Here is a 14576-nt window from a genome sequence, read left to right on the forward strand (position 1 = left end):
TTTTTCTTTATCCTGTTCCAAAGCAGTGATTTCCACCATTCTGTCTTCCAGCTCACTTATCTGTTCTGCTTCATTTATTCTGCTATTGATTCCTTCTAGTGTATTTTTCATTTCAGTTATTGTATTGTTCAACTCTGTTTTTTTGTTCTTTAGTTCTTCTAGATCTTTGTTAAACATTTCTATCTTCTCAATCTGTGCCTGCATTCTTTTTCTGTGATTTTGAATCATCTTTACTATCATTACTCTGAATTATTTTTCAGGTAGATTGCCTGTCTCCACTTTACTTAGTTGTTCCTCTGGGGTTTTATCTTGTTCCTTCATGTGGAACATATTTCTCTGCTTTCTCATTTTGTCTAACTTTCTGTGTTTGTCATCTTTCCACAGGCTGCAGGATTGTAGCTCTTCTTGCTTCTGATGTCTGCCCCCTGGTGGGTGAGGTTGGTCCAGGGGCTTGTGCAGGCTTCCTGGTGGGAGTGACTGGTGCCTGCCCACTTTTGGGTGGAGTTGGGTCTTGTCCATCTGGTGGGCAGGGCCAAGTCATGGGGTATGCTTAGAGGCAGCAGTGGACTCTGGATGACTTTATGCAGCCTGTCTGCTGATGGGTGGTGCTGTGTCCCCACCCTGTTGGTTGTTTGGCCTGAGGCATCCCAGCATTGGAGCCTGCAGGCTGTTGGGCAGGGCCAGGTCTCAGTGCCAAAATGGCGACCTCTAGGGGAGCTCATGCTGTTGAATATTCCCTGGGGCCTCCACCACCAGTGTTCTTGTCCCCACAGTGAGCCACAGCTGACTCCTGCCACCTCAGGAGACCCTCCAAGACCTGCAGGTAGGTCTGGCCCAGGCACCTATGCAGTCATTGCTTTGCCCTGGGTCCCAGTGCTCATGAAACCATTTTGCACTCTCTAAGACTGGAATCTCTGTTTCTCACAGTCCTGTGGAGATCCTACACTCAAGCCCCACTGGCCTTCAAAACCACATGCTCTGGTAGCTCCTCCTCCCTATTACAATACCCCAGGCTGGGGAGCCTGACATGGGGCTCAGAACTCTCACTCCTGTGGGAGGACCTCTGCAATATAATTATTTTCCAGTCTGTGGAAGCGGGTATGGGATTTGATTATATCATGAAAGCACCCCTCCTACTATCTCGTTGTGGCTTCCTCTTTGTCTTTGGATGCAGAATACCTTTTTGGTAGGTTCCAGTGGTTTTTGTTGATGGTTGTTCCGCAGTTAGTTGTGATTTTGGTGTTTTCATGAGAGGAGGTGAGCTCAAGTCCTTCTACTCTGCCATCTTGTCCTGCACTCCTCTTAATTTATCCCATTTAGTGAGAATATTCATATAGCTCATTGCAGAAATATTAATGTGTTTGGTTAAGGCCTGTGGCTCTGATGCAACTGGGTGCATGTATTATATGGTATATGCATCCTATAGCCTTGCTAAACACCAAAACAAATTCTATCTTTTTAACTACATTTGGCTTCAACATTTTTAGATGAGCAATTGTGGCCTTGTAGAATATTTCTTAGATCTCTTCTTCCCCCAGTACATAGAAACAGGCTATAAGTGGTGAGTGGAGGTAAAAAAAAACTAGAAGAAATTGAGAAGTCCAATTAGTTATGATCCCTGGTCTGTGGTACCCCACTCCCATTCTTACATGCTGCCGAAAGCCCTGATGCCTTCCTCTTCCTCTCCCTTTGATTCCTGAATGTGGAGGTCATCACATCTCCTTCTATAGTTCAGTACTGATCTCCTGCCCTGGAAGAGCCTGCTGTCTAGCCTGCAGGACTGACGTTAATAAGGTGAAATAATAGGCTTGACTTATCTGCCAATCAAATGCCCTCTAGATGGACGAGGGTCATTTGAGCCTCCAAGGAAACTCCATGCTGGAGTGTATGCCATCTCAGTGTGTACCAGGCCCTGCATAGGAAAAGTGACATATCCATCATAGGTGTGTTCCTGGGACCCTGAAATTACAGTGGGGTCCTTGGCAGAAAGGAATGTCAGAGGAGTGTTCTGACAAATGCTTGGAAATACTGGTTCAGTGCCACCAGACCCTCCATCCTCTCTCTACTTTCAGCTTACACCTGGGATGCCTGTCACCAAGTCCCTTTGATCAGTGACTTGAGCCACCTGGTGGCAGAGATCCGAGCTTTGAGAGGGCAGCTGGAGCAGAGCATTCAGGTGAACAACTGTCTGCAACTACAGCTTGAGCAGCAGTTGGATCGTGGTGCCAGCAAAACCAGCCTCAGCCCCTCCTCTGTTAACCAGAAATTCCCCACCAACACTGACCCTGGAAGCAAGCAGCTGCTCTTCCAAGGTAGGAAGGAAAAGGGAATCAGGAAGCCCTCAGCCAGTGGGGAGGTCCCCAGGATGTCTATGGTGGAAGGGACAATCTCGCCTCTTCCACGCTCCTTAAGGTCAGGGTGAAATCGAAGATGCTTCAATACAGTGCCTTGAGAGCATGGGATTTAGGGTCAGATCTGGCTCCAGATTCTGACTTTGACACTTATATGTGGTTTGCCTTGTGTTTAAACTCCTCAGGTATTTAAGCCTTAGTTTCCTCATCTTTAACATGAGGATAATAATATACACTGTGCATAGTTATATGGAGCATTAAGTAAATAATTTACAAGTGCCTGATGCAATAAGTGCTCAACAGTTAACAGCTGTATGTATTAATGCCTATTCTTTATATTTGCAGAGTGCTTTAAAATATACCATGTTTTCAAATAAATTTTCAAATAATTTCATCAGAGCTAGGGCAGATTTTACTATCTCTGTATTTTACATGAGAAAATGTAGGCACTGAGACAATTAACTGACATGCTAAGGTTTACAGGAGTTGAGGCCAATCCAAGATTCGAAGCAGAAGTTTTGATCTGCTCTCTGTGTTCCTCCCACCTCACTATGCTCTGTCTCGGTGTTGCTTCTCTTTCCTCTCATGCTTTCCTCTCTCAGAGCCTCCCCACAGCACCAGCCAGGACTCATCTGAACTGGCTCAGTCACCCCTCCTCATCATCATACAGCACAGAGTCCTGAGTTGGAAAGCAGGTTCTAAGCCACGTTTGCCTGAGCAGGGTCATTTCTGTCTCTTCGTGATATTTTCCAATTCCTCCCCTGGAGTAATTACTGCCTGGTCTCCAATAGGGCATCTCAAACTCACCAAGGCTTATGTCTCCTATTCTTCTTATACTACTACGTGCTTTCTAGTATGTCTCTTTCTTATACTACTACATATTTTCCAGCACTGACTCATGAGAATGGTGATTACAGTGCTGAGTTTAATCGCCCATAAATCCATTCATTCTTTGACCAAATATTTTTAACTTATATACTACATATATTTATACATATTTATATTTAGTTAAAAAGCATTGTATTAGACACACTGCATACAATATTATATTCAAATCAGGGGTTAGAAAAATATATCTAATAATTTTTCAAACTAGAAGTTGCTTTCTTATGGAACAGTGTTCAATTACAGGAACATCTTGCTCCAAATTAAGTGGTTTGTTTGCCACTGGTTTTGACTGTGGTACATGGGTGATGGTTACATAAGAGGAGAGTCATGTTGCCTTAGATATCCAGTAGTGAAGATAGGCTGTGCATATGTTTCGGGAGCAGTATATTCCAGGGTTCCTAAAGTTGTGGTTATCTTTATTCCCTAGACTCAGCTGCCTCCCCTCCAGTTCGAGATGTGGGCATGAATTCTCCAATTCTGGTCTTCCCCAGCTCTTCTTCTGCTGCTCATGGCTCAGAGACCACAACCTTCAACAGGACAAATGGTAAATAGGGCAACTACAGGACTCAGGGTCTAATGATGGAAAATGACTAAAGCAAGTAAACTTTGGTTCTCTATATGCACATTATCTGAATTTAGAGATCTTTCCTGCATGTCCCACGGCCTTTAGCCCTACTCATTCCACCTCCTGTGGCTACCTTTTTTGTCATTATTCTTCCTCCTGTGGTTTTCCTATTGCTCTGGTATTTCTTCATTGCCCTATAATCTCTTCCTTCTTGAAAGTGCTCTCTGTATCCAGATTAATTTCCTTGTCTGTGTCTTCTCAACCCCCAAATTTAAAATTTTTTAAATTTGTCCTGAATATTTCATTTGTCAATAAGGATAAAATTTGCCTCCTGGCAATTTTATCATTATGGGATGATGTAAGAAAGATTATAAAACTATAGCACCCAGAATATCTATGGACTTCACACTTGTACTTTCCAAGACTGTCATTCTTGTTTCTGGCCTCTTTCACTATTTGATGTCCATTTTGGATTGAACTGAGGATGATTATGAATAACAGTGGATTCTGTGTTATTGTGGTTTTATTCTTCAGAGCTGGGTTTGGATGCTTCTCCAGTAATGAAGAACCCTCCCAAGCTGGAGGGTGATGCTACTGATGGCTCCTTTGCCAATAAGCATGGCCGCCATGTCATTGGCCACATTGATGACTACAGTGCCCTAAGACAGCAGATTGGGGAGGGCAGACTGCTGGTCAAGAAGATAGCGTCGCTCATGAGATCAACCTGCAACTTCCCTGGCCTTGAAGCTCCAGGCACAGAGGTAATCACGTTTTAGCTCTTAGGTGCACCTTTCCTTAGGCCCTTTCTTCTTCTGATTTTAGCTTCTTCTCCCTCTATTTTTTTTTCCTGCTCCACATCTCCCATCAGCTGAGGATACATCTTCCATTTATATCCAGCGAGGCCTTTTATCTTCATTTGTTAATTTCACTACAAGCTCTGCTCTGTTCCAGATGTAGCCGACTTGCTATTTCCCCTCAGAACCACAGAAAAGCATGTGCAGCATTGCTGTCCTCATCAGTAGAGCACATTAAGCGTCAACATACACACAATGCTGTACTGAGTACCCTTTGGTAGCTTATTATCTGCTAAAGTCATGCTGGCATATGACCATCTGTGGGCAGAATAAAATCACTTAGTCAGTTGGCTGGAAAATGAGAATCTGCATCCATAGGGGCCAAATATGCGGAAGGGGTGAGGAGGGTGGCAGCCATGGAATTTCTCTGCTCACACTGAGCAAGGGGGGAGAGCAAGCAGCAAGGCTTCTCAGAGCCCTTCCCCAGGGAGAGATCCAGGTACTAGCTGCTGTGCTGTCTGAGCTACTGGAGATGCACAGGCATGTAGGGACAGCCCTGCCCCCAGGGGCCCCCACAATAGAGAGGGATGCCCACACCTGAATAAATAAATATAACCAGGGGCTCGAGGCACAAGTTTACAAGGGCTCTGAGTGTGAGGGCATGAACCCAGAATTGGCTGTTATCCCAGGCAAGGAAAGTAACAGGTTCATGGGGGGGTGCCAACAGGGGATATGTAAGTTCCTGGGGGAGAACATGCCAGGTAAAGGGAGTGGCACCTCAGTCCTTCGAGCTACAAGTGGTGTAGCCCATTTGAAGCATAAGGTGTGATTTATGGAAGGACAAGGGGGGGCCAGTGCAAAAATAGGGACCTTAGACTCTGGAGCATGAAGCAGGGCTAGAAGCTAAAGAGTGTGGGGAAAGCTGGAATCAAATGAATTCTTGCAAATCGAGAGGTCCCTGCTGAGGTCAGAGAAACTTGGCTTGCAGGTTAGAAAAGGGTTTCACAGGTTTAAGCAGGCTTGTGTCTATGCCTCACCCACAAAGGAAGCTGAGGCCTATGCTCAGCAAAAAAAAAAAGTGATCTCTCAGCCCCGGGGATGCCCATGGCTACCTCCCCCTTTTCCCAGGTGATGGGCAGTGAAGGCATCCACGAGCTCAGGAACAGCGCCAACGCACTTCACCACCGACTGGAGGAGTCGGCCTCCCTCCTCACCATGTTCTGGCGAGCAGCCTTGCCAAGTTCCCACAGCCCTGCGCTGGACAGCAAAGCGGTAAGGATCCAGCATCCCCTACTGGTTCTGCCCCCAAATATCCTTCTGCCTCCTTGGTCAGCAGATCCTGAAGATCAGGAGCCGAATGGGCAGCTGGGACAAAGGGGACCTGAGGGGGGCGTCCCTGGAGGCAGACCTCTCCCCCGTGGTGGCTGCTTTCAGTGCAGCTCTGCCTCCATCCCCTCTCCCCGCAGCCCTGACCCCCAGGATAATTAATCAAAGAGCAGAAGGAAAGGACATGGAGGAGGCAGAGACACGAGAGCCCTGGTAACCCCTACATGTTCCGTTTCTTTAACTTTCTGAAGTTTGGCTGCGCTGAAGTTCAGGACCATGTTAAAACATCAACATCTCCTTTCCCTTCCTAGCCCACCCCCACCTCCAGGTCCACACAGTCAGGCAGGATCACAAAATATCACCAGGAGTCACCCAGCTTCTTGTAGCCACCCCCTGGAATCCCAGAAAACCACTTACATCTGCGTCTCAGGGTCAGGCCTGGGGAGAGTCAGGCTCCCCCAGGTGCTCTCAGATCTCGGATTGCTTTCTGGTTGGTGACCTTGGATAGGCAGGTTTCAGGATCCCTCCCAGGGGTTCCAACTCCAGACTAAGATCACTGACACTTTAGGGGCCCCAATTATGTTAATTCCAAGGAGGGAGCATTTTGCCATCTTGTGGTTGGCAGATATATTTACAAACTTACTGTCTCAGGCCAGCCCCATCTACCCAGGCGTAATATCCAGGCATAATATTCCTAACGACCAAGTCTTACTTGTGATGCCCAAGTGATATAACTATGTCAGCACGAAATCTGAGCTCTTGTTCACAGCTGGGAGTTTCAGTGTGGCCTGGAGTCAGGTTCTCTACAGCAACAGGAGTGTAGCCTGTGCCAATCTGCACGGGGGCTTCCAGGTCCTCAGTGTTCCCACCTCATGGCCCATCCTGAGCCGTCACCTTCTGGAGGGATTGAGAGGTTTTAATGAGGGAAATCTGCTCCAAAAATACTTGAGAAGATTGTAGAATCCTATTTGGAGTTGTAAAGAGCCACCAAACACAGGGTGCTTTAGGCCTTCTGACCATTGACAGAGAGCCCGTTTTTCTTCCCAGGGAGAGTCCATGAAAAAGGAGCTTCTGGAACTGAGAACCAAACTATCCAAACAGGAGAGTCTCCTTCAGAGCACAGCTGAGCATCTGAAGACCGCCAACCAGCAGAAGGAGAGCATGGAACAGTTTATCTTCAGCCAGTGTGGGTGCCCCCAGCCAGGGAATGGGACAGGAAATGGGGGTCCTTCCAGGTCCGCTCCCTGTGCTGTGAATGGACAGACACCAGAGAGGTTAGGGGACGGGGGAGACTGATGTGACATCTCTAAACCTCCTGTGCCGTCAGTAATCATGGAGGCAGAGGAGGGGACATGGGGTGGGGGGGCAGCAGGCGACCCCAAGCTGAGTGTCCAGAAAGACAAGCTTTAGAACACAAACCCAACGCAAGCGTGGGCCCACTGGTCATTTCTGCCTTGGGGGCTGCTTTCTTGTTTCAGTGACCAGGACACACGATGTTTTGAAGAAGGCAAGGACGAATTTGGAGGTAAGGAAACTACTGCACCAGTCGGAGCCATAGAGCCCGCCCCAAACTTATCACCATCTGTCATCAGAGTGTGCAGGTGATCCTTGACCTGCTCTGACCTTCCAGGAGGAGATGTCTGGTCCATCTGTGGGAGCTCAGGTCCTCATGAGCATCCCTCTAGATTCCACTCTAATCAGCTCTCCACCCCAATGAGCAACCTCCCTTGACCTCTTGGTTGACCCTTACTTTGTCATCATCTTCTCTCCTTACTCCAATTCTGTCTCCTTTATGCCGGGTCAGGAGTGGGGAGAAATGCAGTTCAGTTGATTCTCGAGGTCAGAGGACATATGTGGTCTGCCTCTGAAGGAGCTCTCAGTAAAGGGATCCTGAGGCCAGTCAGGTGTTCTGGGGTTTCCTATACCATTATATGAAAAAATAATGGAAAAATGCAACCTAATAAGTTGATTTCACTGCACACTATTGGGCTGAAAACAGCAATTTGATTTGGATATCTGTTTATCTTTAAGCAGCAACACAAAAGAAAATCCTTGGGTCTTATTGATCTGAAAGAGAATTTGGTAATAAGTAAAAACTGAAACATAAAGGGCAAGATATTATCTCTATGGCAGACCTTCTCTACTTTTATTTAAAACACTAACACATTCTCTAGCAACCACTTTGATGAAAAACTTGAGGTCTTAGAAATGGCCTAAAAATCAAAAACTAAACCTTTTACCTTGGACTTTAAAGCTTTGCTATAAGCAATTAAGCAAATTCCTAGGAATGTTCCTAAATTGTAACCTAAGAGAATGTTGACCCCACAGTATGAAAATGGGTTGGGCCATAATTTAACTCTGTTTTGTTTGTTTGTTTTGCTAATTTCTTCTGTTTTTCTCTGATGATTCCTCTCTTTCCTGAGCCTTTTTAGAAGAACACTTACAAGATTGCCTCTGTAAAACCTTATTCCTGCCTCAGCAAAGGTAACCCAACAGCCTCTCATACCTGCTGGCTTCCCTAGTTTGGAAGTATCCTTCCCACTTCCCCTAGGCCACTGGAAAGGGCCCAAGGCCTGGGATCTAATCCCAGGCTTGTCACTAAGTGGCTATGTGGCTTTGGCTGGCTGCAGTCTCTGTGAGCCTGCTGACCCTCATCTGTAAGAGGGGACACTAGAGTTAGATGATCTCTGAGGTCCCTGCTGACCTGGCCCCTCCCCCTCCTCATCAAGTAAACAGAACATAAATTTAACAGGGGGACCTCCCTGCAAAATATCCTCTCCTTCCTAAAACAGGGTGTTTCTATATGTGCCTGTTTCATACTAAGCACTTCTTTTCCTGGGAGATCGCAAAAGCCATCCTTTTGCTCCAAAGTGAATTGGAGAGTGAACTGGCCCCTGAAGAGGGAGTGGTAGGATCCAGCCACCTGGTGTGCAGTGGCTTTGAGCAGAGATATGAACACAGGAGGTGGTGGGAAGCTTTTCCTCTAACCTGGTGGCCCCAGTTGCTCCTCCAGACCTCATCGCGTCCCCTCAGCTCATCCTCGTGACAGGCTCTCACCGTGCTCCTGGCTTCTGTCACCACTCAGCGCTCTCTCCAGCCTCAGTTAGCCACCAACAGTGCCTGATAATGGACTCTTACTTTGTTTGTGTTATTTTCATCTGCAGGTGAAATCCCTAAGGGCTCTGCCGTGCACTCCAGTCCTGTGACCCTTGCCTTCCAGGAGCCAAGCAAGAAGCGAAGCCACCAGAGGTCCTTAAAACAGCAGGAAGGGTGGGCCTGCCCCCCTTCTTTGCAGCTCCCAGTCTGCTGAGGAGGATCTGGACCCCACTCCTCCACACCTGCTGGAGGGTCTGAAAGGAGTTCGAGATGTGGCCTGGTGGGGCAGGGTGAAAGGCAGAGGGCCTTTCCTGCAGTTGAGGAATAACCAGCCAAGGTCCACCGGGCCCAGCACTAAGCAAAACAGGCATAGTTTGTAGAAGACCTTGTGACACTGCTTCTGAATGCCCCAGGGGTATGGGAACCAGCAACAGCACATTTCTCGCCTTATCCTCAGAGGGTCAACTCAGGGGAAATAGGACCTGCTTCCTAGCAATGGAGCCACACTGGAGCTCCACAGCAGATCTAAAAGCACAGGACTGAGCAGCAGTGCCCTGCAGGACAGTGTTGGCAGACCTAACCTGGGCCAGCGAGCTGGGTCACAGTCAGGCTGGGGATTGGTCTACACTGCAGCACCTGAGTTATTTGAATCCACGTGGTGAGAGCAGTGATTCCCAGATGCCATCTCATGCTTAGCCTAGGCCCCCTATTTCTATTCTATTATGATCTCCAAAAAGTGTACTGACCTACTCTAAATATGCTGTCCCATTTTGTCATCCCAACTTCTCTCTGGGAACTAGGGACTAGTGGCCACACCAAGCCCATTGAAAGTCTTGTGTAAAGCAAACCAGTGATCATTTTTAAGTGACATGTGAGCAACCCCCAGTTGCTAAAGCCTAGTCTGTGTCTTCACAGTGCTTTAGAATGTGTGTGTGTATAAATGTATGATATATATTTATATATGTTGCTATAGTGCTATGTTGAAGGCCAACATAACTGGTGGATAGGGTCAGTGGGAGGAAATGAAACAGTCTTTTTGGTGGCTATTAAAGCAAAACATGTATAAAGGAATAAAGTTTTCTTCACCTGCTTAGTTTCTAATTTCTATACCAGTCCTCAGGGTGAGTGTGTAAAAACAGGAAAGACAGACTGTCATTAAAAAGCTAACTGTCTGAAGCAAAATCAAAATGGCGGAGTAGGTGGATATGGAGCTCCTCTCCCCAACAGACATATCAAAAATACATCTACATATGGAGCACTTCTCCTTGAAAAGTGGCAGAACTCCTATAAACCAAAGCTGCAAGAAAGATCTACATGTAATTAATTGGGTAGGAAGGGGGGAAAAAAAGAAGACCTGGGTCAGCTCCTGGGCCCCTTGGTGGGATCTGCAAGGAGTAGGTCCACAAGGGTAGACCCTTGTCCTGGGGAGTGAGCAGGTCGAGTCACAATATGGGCATCCCACTCCTGGGGTCCTGCATGGAGTGGCCAGGCCCCCTTGCCTCTTGGGAAATCTGCTGAGACAGAGGGTTGGAGAAGACTAGACTCTACTCACAAGCAGTGCATGCTGGCTTGCTGACAATCAGGGCAGAGAGTGTTGCACTGGGAGCAGCCCCCTTGCTGTATTTCCCAGTCCAAAGGGGCCAATGCCCTGGCCCCACTCACTCCACACCACAACCTGGCACAAAATCTTGCCAGAGACTAGATCTAGTCATGCAGAGACAGACCAGGACATCTGGGGTGTGATCTAGGAGTAACGTCAGATGCCATAGTCAGCAAGGGCTCAGGGCAACAGGTGTAAATGCAGCAAACATTACTGTGTGTCCATGGTAGCCCAACAAGAGTGCGCAAGGGCCAAGCAATGAATCTTGAGCAGACAGGCCCTGGGAGAGGATATGATCTAGCTAGGCAGAAACAGCCCAGAGGGCCTGGGGTGTGGTCCAGTTGGGGCTGAAACAGCCATTGTGAGCATGCTCAGGAATACACAGTGGTTTGTCTTCCAGCTCAGCACTAGATCTGGGGCAGAGAGGTCCTGGGTGAGGTCTGCCACAGAGGCAGCCCAGATCTCAGGTGGCAGCGTAGCCACCTCAGTCCCTGCAGCCACAAACCCCCAAACTCCAGGCCCGGCCCACTCCATGCCACAGTCTGACACTAGATCTGGGATAAACACAATGGGGACACAATCTTGGGCTGCCTCTGAGTGGAGCTTTAGATGCCTACACAGGTGGAGCATAGGTCCTCTGTAACCACACAGGCCTCACTTTCTTCAGCACTCACCTCCTTTGGGGCAGGGCATGTACTCAAGGACAACAGAGGCTGATCAAACCCAACCCTCAAGGCTTCTACTCCAACTGGGGAGCACATCCTGCCCCTGACAGGGCCATGACATGGAGCAGAGAGGGACCCCCCACCTCACATCCAGCACAGGCTCTAGATATTACACCACCATCCACACCCTGCTATCAAGGGGATAATGGCCAGCACACATTGAGAAAAGGCATGGCTGGCATTCCTCCTAAAACCAGCCCTCACACCAAAAATATTAGACTCATGGAAGCTACACAGGGACACTCCCAAATAAACACAGCCATTCAAGATCACAGTAGATAACTTTCTCCTAAAATCATAGAGACAGACAAATTTAAGTAAAATGAAAGAGGATCTACTCCCAATTAAAAGAGCAAGAGAATTCTCCTGAAAGAACAAATAATGAAACAGACCTCACCAGTCTACTAGACCTGGAGTTCAAAAAGGAGGTAATAAACTCAACATAAGAAAAGCTATTTATGATGAATGCACAGCCAATATAATAGTCAATGGTGAAAAGCTAAAAGCCTTCCCACTAAAATCTGGAACAAGACAAGGATGCCCACTAACCTCTTCTATTCAACATAGTATTAGAAGCCCTAGCCACAGCAATAAGACAAGAAAAAGAAATAAAAGGTATTCAAATTGGAAGGGAAGATGTAAAATTGTCATTATATGCAGATGATATGATGCTATATATAGAAAACCCTAAAGATGCCACGCAAAAACTACTAGAACTGATAAACATATTCAGCAAGTTAGCAAGATACAAGATTAACATACAGAAATTGGTTGCATTTCTTTACACCAACAATGAAATATCAGAAAGGGAATACATAAAAAACTATACCTTGGGTTTCCCTGGTGGCGCAGTGGTTGAGAGTCTGCCTGCCAATGCAGGGGACACGGGTTTGTGCCCCGGTCCAGGAAGATCCCACGTGCCGTGGAGCACCTGGGCCCATGAGCCATGGCCACTGAGCCTGCGTGTCCAGAGCCTGTACTCTGCAACAGAAGAGGCCACAGCAGTGAGAGGCCCACGTACTACAAAAAAAAAAAAAAACTATACCTTTTAAAATCACAACCCAGAAAACAAACTACTTAGGAATAAACCTCACCAAGGAGGTGAAAGACGTCTACTCTGAGAACTATAAAACATTAATAAAGTAAATTGAAGATGATTCAAAGAAATGGAAAGATATCCCATGCTCTCTGATTGGAAGAATTAATATTGTTAAAATGGCCATACTACCCGAGCAATCTACAGATTTAATGTGATCCCTATCAAATTACCCATGACATTTTTCACATAATTAGGACAAATAATCCTAACATTTATATGGAACCACAAAAGACCCAGAATTGCCAAAGCAACTCTGAGGAAAAAGAACAAAGCTGGAAGCATAACCCTCCCAACCTTCAGACAATACTACAAACTGACAGTAATCAAAACTGCATGGTATTGGCACAAAAACAGACACATGGATCAATGGAACAAAATAGAGAGCCCAGAAATAAACCCACACACCCATGGTCAATTAATCTTTGACAAAGGAGGCAGGAATATACAATGGGAAAAAGACAGTCTCTTCAGCAAGTGGTGCTGGGAAAGTTGGACAGCTGCACGTAAATCAATGAAGTTAGAACACATCCTCTCACCATACACAAAAATAAACTCAAAATGCCTTAAAGACTTAAACATAAGACATAACACCATAACACTCCTAGAATAGAACATAGGCAAAACATCCTCTGACATAAATCGTACCAATGTTTTCTTAGGTCAGTCTCCCAATAGAACTAAAAACAAAAATAAACAAATGGGACCTAATCAAACTTACAAGCTTTTGCACAGCAAAGGAAACCATATACAAAATGAAAGGACAACCTACAGAATGGGAGAAAATATTTGCAAACAATTCAACTGACATGGGCTTAATTTCCAAAATATACAAACAGCTCCTATAATTCAATAATGAAAAAACAAATAATCCAATCAAAAAGCGGGCATAAGACCTTAATAGACATTTCTCCTAAGAATACATACAGATGGCCAATAAGCACATGAAAAAATACTCAACATTGCTGATTATTAGAGAAATGCAAATCAAAACTACAATGTGGTACCACTTCACACCAATCAGAATGGCCATCATTAAAAAGTCTACCAATTACAAATGCTGGAGAGGGTGTGGAGAAAAGGGAAATCTCTTACATTGTTGGTGGAAATGTAAGTTGGTGCAGCCACTATGGAGAACAGTATGGAGGTTCCTTAGAAAAACTAAAAATAGGATTACCATATGATCCAGCAATTCCACTCCTGGGCATATATCTGGACAAAACTACAACTCAAAAAGATACAGCCACCCCTATGTTCATAGCAGCACTATTCTCAATAGCCAAGATATGGAAACAACCTAAATGTCCATTGACAGATAAATGGATAAAGAAGATGTGATGTACACACACACACACACACACACACACACACACACACACACACTGGAATACTACTTAGCCATAAAAAAGAACAAAATAATGTCATTTGCAGCAACAAGGATGCAACTAGAGATGATCATGCTAAGTGAAGTAAGTCAGGAAGAGAAAGACCAATACCATATGATACCACTTATATGTGGAATCTAAAATATGACACAAATGAACCTATCTATGGAACAGACTGACTGACATAGAGAACAGACTGGTGGTTGCCAAGGGAGGGGGGTTGGTGGAGGTATGGAGTGGAAGGTTGAGGTTAGAGATGTAAGCTTTTACATGTAGAATGGATAAACAACAAAGTCCTACTGTATAGCCCAGAGAACTACATTCAATATTTTATTATAAACCATAATGGAAAAGAATATATAAAAAAGAATGTATATCTATGTATAACAATCACTTTTCTGAACAGCAGTAATTAACACAACATTGTAAATCAACTATACTTCAATAAAAAAGGAGGCAATTAAAATGCTAACTGAATTAAAAATTATCGATAGAAATGCAGGTCACTGTAACAAGGACCTAGAAACTATAAAGATAAACCAATCAAAAACAGACAATTCAGTTGCCAAGATAAAAATCCAATCTAGAAGCAGTGAATAGCAGACTAAATGACACAGAAGAATGAATAAGTGATCTGGAAGATAGAATAATAGAAATCAACCAATCAGAAGAGGTGACAGAAAGACAAATGAAAAAAAAGAAGTGAAGGCAACATACAAGATCTATGGGACAATAGGAAATGTGCCAACC

General features: G+C 45.5%; 1 protein-coding gene across 10 annotated transcripts in view; it reads left to right on the plus strand.

Annotated features, from left to right (window-relative positions):
* The window catches only part of PDE4DIP (phosphodiesterase 4D interacting protein), a 91104-nt gene extending 81019 nt beyond the window's left edge, over positions 1-10085 (plus strand). For 5 of the 10 annotated variants that reach the window (XM_060090381.1, XM_060090373.1, XM_060090375.1 and 2 more), the window contains 7 exons: positions 2073-2312; positions 3667-3783; positions 4339-4565; positions 5727-5870; positions 6972-7110; positions 7403-7449; positions 9089-9219. In XM_060090381.1, the coding sequence (XP_059946364.1) occupies positions 2073-2312; positions 3667-3783; positions 4339-4565; positions 5727-5870; positions 6972-7110; positions 7403-7449; positions 9089-9130 (956 nt within the window). In that variant the 3' untranslated portion in view covers positions 9131-9219. Of the gene's footprint in view, positions 1-2072; positions 2313-3666; positions 3784-4338; positions 4566-5726; positions 5871-6971; positions 7199-7402; positions 7450-9088 lie in introns of all 10 variants that reach the window. The other 5 variants (XM_060090380.1, XM_060090382.1, XM_060090383.1 and 2 more) reach the window with 3 other exon arrangements.
* Positions 10086-14576: the final 4491 nt, after the last annotated feature.

Source organism: Mesoplodon densirostris, chromosome 2, assembly GCF_025265405.1.
Source record: "Mesoplodon densirostris isolate mMesDen1 chromosome 2, mMesDen1 primary haplotype, whole genome shotgun sequence".
Lineage (NCBI taxonomy): Eukaryota > Metazoa > Chordata > Mammalia > Artiodactyla > Ziphiidae > Mesoplodon > Mesoplodon densirostris.